The following is a 6,787-nucleotide window of genomic DNA, read 5'->3' as shown; positions in this document are numbered from 1 at the left end:
ATTCCACCGTTATCATCAGATCACCATAATATTTCTATAAGAGATCAATTAATACGAGACAAATATTTTTTTAGTAAACACTGGAGTACTTATTTCAAGGGAATTCAAAAGTTTATACAAGTATAAAAGTTTTTGTTTTCCCCCTACTTTTCCTAACTATTAATCATTGATTCCATGATTACTTGAATGATTTTCTATATTATATGCAAAAGAGTTTTTATGTGGTTCCATCATCATATCTATTTTAATTTATTTTAGTGGAGCTTGATAATGTACTGATCCACTTAGTGCTATTTCTCTTCTTTAAAAAATTCTTAATGTTCTGGTGATATTGGATTACACACACATACTTAGTGTAATCTATAGATTTTGAGAAAGGTAAAGTGTACACATATTTTATTTTTATTTTATAGAGATAGAACGATTGTTTCCGATAAATCCTCGATCGAAAAAAGAAATATAGATATAAAAGCAATAATAACAACAAAATAATGCAAAGTGAAGAGAATTATACAACAAATAAAAAAGAATTAGTAACAAGTATGACAACGAAATAATACAATAATCGAAGTATAAAAAACAGAGATAATAACCATAATTGAAGAAGAAGAAACTATAAAGATAATGCTAATACTACAAATAAGAAAGAAGGTCAAAATGTGTGTATATAATACAATCTTACACTCCCATTTTATTCCATTTGTCATAAATATTCAAGAATAGTTGTGTCCATTCTTTAAATCTTCACTCAAAGATTATTTTTTTCTTCTTTATAACAAACAAGAAACATATTCTTTGTGTGGGAAAAGTATAAAATTATTTTCACTACAAGAATATGTTTGATCATGAACAAGATCCTATCTCTTAAAAATTTGAAGGAATCGAACCCCATTCTTAATTCCATATTAATTGTCTATATTAGCTAGTAGTAAATTGTGGTCATTTTATAAAAGAAAAAGGGTCATTTTTGCAAAGAAATATGGCTATGGAAAAGTTCAAACCTCATCTTCTTATGATTTTAGTACAAATTTGCTACACTTTTCTTTATTTCATTACTGAAGCTTCATTCAGCCATGGGATGAACCCTCATGTCTACGTAACTTATCGAAACATTGTGGGAGGTCTAGTTATATTACCGTTCGCGTATGTTCTTGAAAGGTACGTATCTTATAATTAACGGTCGATATAAATTTAGAATTTTAGTTTTATATATGTTGATAGTGAAAAGACTTTTTAGATCATTAGAGAATTGTTATTTGAGTTACTCACCATTTTTAGCCTATAAATTAAATATGTTGGCTATATATGTTGATAGGGTGAAGGACTTTTTACATTACCGATGAACTTTGTTATGTCAAAAAACATATTTACCTTATGACCAACACTATTTAGCAAATATTCTTTGTATTCTTAAACTTCATTGTGTTGTCAAACTAAAACATATCGAATGGAAGGGATAATTGCACTTTTTATTCTTCTATTATTCATAAATTTTGTATTTTTTCCTTGAAATAGTTGGCTAAGTATATTTAATCTTCAATTACTTGAAATATATATATCTGATCATGTAATATACTTTCTTCGTCCACTTTTATTTGTCATATTGCGCTTTTTGAAAGTCAACTTGACTAATTTTCAAATTTTAATTAGATTATATTAATTCGATATTTTAAATAAAAAATTTAGACTCAAAAACTATACAAAAGTACTATAAATTGCAATTTTTTGTATATCAATATGATAAAATATACATCGTAAAATGTTAGTCAAAGTTTTTATAGTTTGGCTCTAAAAAGGAAAACTATGACAATTAAAAGTGGACGGAGGTAGTAGCAAATACCCCCTGTGTCCCTAATTACTTTTCCACTTTTAAATTGACACACCTATTAAGAAAACAATGATTGACATAGTGAATTTACCATTTTACCCCTATTAATTATGAAGTAGATGAGTTAAAAATTCAAGATTTTCAAAAAGTTCTAACTTTTTTCAAAACGGAAAAGGGTCATATTTGCCCTTGTACTCTTAAAAAAGGATCATATTTGTCATTCGTCATACTTTTTTGATATATTTACCTTGCCATCCAACTTTAAAGCCATATTTACCCTCCATCCGTTAAATCTCCATATTTTTACATAATATCATTTATGTTATGCCTGTGTGGATTTTATTTTTATCTAATTAAATCTAAATATTATTAAAATCATTTTAACCCACCCACATTGAATTAAACCCCATCCACTAATGAACCCCAGAACAAGTCTTTAACTATCGTGGGTTTGGGTTTTATATTTGTATGGGACAGATGGGTTAATGTAATTGTAATCAGATCTGAGATCTCCATCACTATCGGAAAATCGAAACACCATCCTGAACCATCGAAGCAGATCCATCAAATAAATATATTCCCGAACAACATTAAACATTCTAGATATATAGAAGTTTTCTGATAGTTACTTCGAATTTAATCTTATCTCCTTTCCCATTTCACCATTGATAGCTACCGGAAACCAACTTAAATCATCCATCTCCATTGTTGAACCTCACTTCACATTCTTCACCGTCTGAAACCATCGAGAAAACAGATGTAGAATGTTTGTGAAATTCTACTTATTTTTTAATTAAATGCAGATTAATCAATTTTATGTGTCAGGATTAGCGATGAAACTTGGCTTTAATTTACTTAACAAAAATATCGAATTGAATGCTAAGATTAATCAATTTCATGCGTCAAGATTAGCGATGAAACTTGGCTTTAATTTACTTAACAAAAATATCTAATTGAATGCTAAAATCTGTAGTAGTTCTAAAGTTGAGTGTTGTCTAATGTGAAAGAGGAGATACTATATAGTTTTCTACATTTGTTCCAATAGAATGCCCATAAAGAAATTTACGCAGAAGAATCAAGTTGAGTTTTATTTTGATTAGTGGATTGGGTTTAATGAATGGAGCGAGTTAAATAATTTTAATAATATTTAGATTTAATTATATAAAAATAAAATCCACATAGGCACAACATGAATAATATTATGTGAAAATATGGAGATTTAACGGATGAAGGGTAAATATGGCCTTAAAGTTGGATGACAAGGGTAAATATATCAAAAAAGTATGACGAAGGGCAAATATAATTCTTTTCTAAGAGTATAGGGATAAATATGACCCTTTTCCGTTTTCAAAATTAATTAATTGAAGGTATAATAGGTAAAAAAAAAATTTATTTGTCAAAATGAACAAGTAAAATGGCACAAATAAAAAAATTAAATTGGACAAGTAGTTAAGAATAGAGGAAGTATTCATATTTGAACTAAATTATCCTTAAATATGGAATAGTAGTACAAATTTAATATAACACGTCGACAGTTGAATGATTTACTCTTTCAAAAAAAAAATTCCTTAATAATTTTTTTAATGTTTTTGTTTCTTTACGCAGAAAAAAGAGACCAAAGTTAACTATGGCTTTGCTATTGGAGTTCTTTGTACTTTCTCTAATGGGGTAATTAAGCTCAATTAAACATCATTAATTATACTTCTGAAATATAATTATTTGAGTCAAAATAATACTAACATTTTTTGTCCTTAATTTATTTCAGAGTGAGTTTTTTGAACATGTACTTTGTGAGCTTGACTTTCACTTCTCCAACATTTATAGCTTCTATGCTCAACACTATTGCTGCACTCACCTTTGTATTGGCAGTAATCCTCAGGTAATTAATTTATTAATCAAATGATTTAATAGCATTTTTATCCCGTAGTTACTAGTATATAAATAATTTTAATTTTAATCCATGTGATATATAACTAATTAAACATTTGATCCTTTGATTGTGGACATTTACAAATTTATTATAATTACTAACTAATCAATCACAAAATTACTCGTGTATTATGTTAAGCTTTTTTTCTTTTCTTTTTATATTTGACAGTAATATAGTTCAAACAAAACATATTTCCTACACATAGACTAAGAGCACACATTTTTAATTATGGGATAATTATTTATAAACATTAAACAAATTAAGTCATTTATCACAAGATTCTTGTGAAGTAGTGAGAGCTTAATTAAACTCTAATTTTATAAGTTTTCTAATATTGTAGGTTGGAAATTGTTAATGTTGAAGACCCTAGAGGAATAGCAAAAATCATAGGAACACTTGTTTCTTTGGCTGGAGTTATGATTATGACATTGTACAAAGGAGCAATTTTGAAGAATTTATGGCATCCTATTATATATATTCATCAAGGAAACAATGTTGTCAAGGAAGATTGGGTCAAGGGATCAATTTTGACTATTGCTAGTTGCATTACAAGGGCCATATGGTACATCATGCAGGTCATTTTTACAAAAATATAATCTTGTCTATATTTAGACTAGTTTTGCACTATATAAATTGTTCTATGTGTTAAATTTTATGTTTCTTGATTTTTTGTTAGGGGTCAAGGGTTAGGTTGAGGCCATTAGGTGTCTATTATGATCGTCTAGTTGTGACAGATTCATTACTAGAGACGAATTTACAATTTGAAGTTTTATGTTTTTTTCTATAGAATGACCTTAAGTTAATATATAATAATAATGTGATTTCAGTCAAATTTTTATAAAGTAAGCAACCTTTTTTGTCACTATCAGAAAATTGCTAACTCCAAAGTGGAGTTCTTGTCTATGTTTCTTGATTGTGTTGAGGTTATAAAGGTTGGCTCGACAAGAGTTAGGCTATGTCCAGTTTTGGGTCGTGACAGACTCACATTCTTTGAGCTAGAAGACAACTTACGGGTTCAGCTGAATCAAGTAGGTTTGTTCTATATCGTATGTTTGTGTTATGTAATTTACTAAATATATACTAGTTTTATACTCTACTGGTACTACCTAACGTCTTGCCTGATCATCTTTAACTGAATTATTTGTATCCGGGAAGTCCCCTCAGCCAATCGTTGAAGTATTTACTAGCATTTGAAATGGTTATCATAATATTCAGAATCTATAAAGTTCAAATTCTGAGTCTGTCTATGCATCCTTCAAATTTTACAGGCTTACACACAGAAAAGATATCCAGCACAATTGTCACTGACAACATGGGTGAGTTTTGTTGGAGCAGCACAATCAGCTTTCTACACAGTCATAGTACAACATAAAAGAGCTGCTTGGACTATTGGTTTCAACATTGATTTTTGGTCTACAATATATGGGGTAAGAAGGGTTCGATCATCTCTCGTAGTTTTGTTGCTCAGACTTATTAAAAATGCTTCTGGAGGTATAACGAATCTCTAAAAATAACACACGTTTTGGATGATTTGATACAAATGTGATAATATTTGTAAAGAATTCGAGTAATATAACTCTCTAGTGAAATTTTATTTGATTGTGACAAGCTTTAACAACTTTTTTTCTTTTTTTTTGGATTTAAAACAGGGTATAGTTATTTCTGGTTTGGTGTGCTATATTCAATTGTGGTGCACAGAGCAAAAGGGACCTGTTTTTGTGACTATGTTCAATCCACTATCAACTATACTAGTGGCACTTCTAGCATACTTTGTGTTTGGGGAAAAGCTATATATGGGCAGGTAAAAAACTCATTTTATATGCTCAAATATAGACAACTACTACTTTCTATTTTGTATAATTAGTCGGAAATGAGCTTAAATGAAGCAACATGATCAATGAAGATTACTATTGTTGATCTCAACTTGGTTGGGATTGACGTATAGTTGATAGATTTCAAAAGTCTTTTATTTCTTTCTTAAGCTCTGTGACAAATCAAACTATAACACCAAAATAAATCCTTGCAAGTTTATTTAAGCTTAACTCATGTCATTATCATGACGACTCAAACTATGTACAAATAAATTTATATGGAGGAAGTAGAAAACAATGAATTCTTTATGTTCTAAATAATTAACCATTTTTTCTATTTTCAGCATCATAGGAGCAATAATTGTCATTGTTGGCCTTTACTTGCTCTTGTGGGGAAAAGAAGATCCAAAATCAGAGAGAAAAGATGAAGAAAAATGCTGCACAATAAAAAAAGAATTACATCATGAAGACAATATGATGCAGAAATTCACATCAGATGCTAATCCTATGGATACTAAAAAACCAAAACAATAAAAATAAAGACAAAAATTCATAGAACGGAACATGTGGTTCTAATCTGAATTAGTCGGACCAGTAATTTTCAAATATTAGATAGAAAACTTAGTTTTGCAGTCTGTTACAAATAACATGTTATTTGATTGTATAATCGTTTTTAATAAGAGAACATTAAAGAAAATCCTTAAAAGATCATTCTCTTCTATACATCAAAAAATGAAACATCCGTATTTTTAATAATAGAAGGATTTGACATAAATATTTAAAATTGTGCTTTTGATGGGAGCCTTTAAGCAACAGTACAATTGTCTCTATATGACCTACAGGTCATGTGTTTGAGTCGTTCAAGCAGCTACTAATGCTTGCATTAGAATAGACTGTCCACGTCACATTCCTTGGGGTGTAACCCTTCTCCGTACACTGCTAACGCCAAATGCTTTGTGCACCAGACCATTTTTTTTATACATGTAAAGTTGTCCCTTTAGCTCATTCTTTCTCTATATCCACAACTATCTTCCCACAATTTCTAAAACAAATCCCAAGAATACTTTTTACATTTATACCAAAAAACACAACCAAACTCCAAAAATAAATTTTCCATACTATGGCTCTAAGTCAACTGGTAAAACAACATTTTTTGATCCTCTTCCATGTCCAAATGAAAAGCATGATCTTTTAACATGACTCACTTGCCTCTGTTGC

The 6,787-nt window shown here is 29.3% G+C and overlaps 1 protein-coding gene across 1 annotated transcript; it reads left to right on the top strand.

Annotated features, from left to right (window-relative positions):
- The first annotated feature begins 851 nt into the window (after nt 1-851).
- Nucleotides 852-6,228, top strand: LOC102585407 (WAT1-related protein At4g08300-like). Its single transcript, XM_006356423.2, has 7 exons — nt 852-1,158; nt 3,434-3,496; nt 3,594-3,707; nt 4,099-4,333; nt 5,027-5,185; nt 5,408-5,559; nt 5,914-6,228. Exons 1-7 carry the CDS (start codon nt 980-982, stop codon nt 6,101-6,103), a joined length of 1,092 nt encoding a protein of 363 aa, XP_006356485.1. The 5' UTR covers nt 852-979; the 3' UTR covers nt 6,104-6,228.
- The last annotated feature ends 559 nt before the right edge of the window (nt 6,229-6,787 follow it).

Source organism: Solanum tuberosum, unplaced genomic scaffold, assembly GCF_000226075.1.
Source record: "Solanum tuberosum cultivar DM 1-3 516 R44 unplaced genomic scaffold, SolTub_3.0 scf00219, whole genome shotgun sequence".
Lineage (NCBI taxonomy): Eukaryota > Viridiplantae > Streptophyta > Magnoliopsida > Solanales > Solanaceae > Solanum > Solanum tuberosum.
The sequence above is the reverse complement of the archived record's forward strand: the minus strand, read 5'-3'. Positions and strand labels throughout refer to the sequence as shown.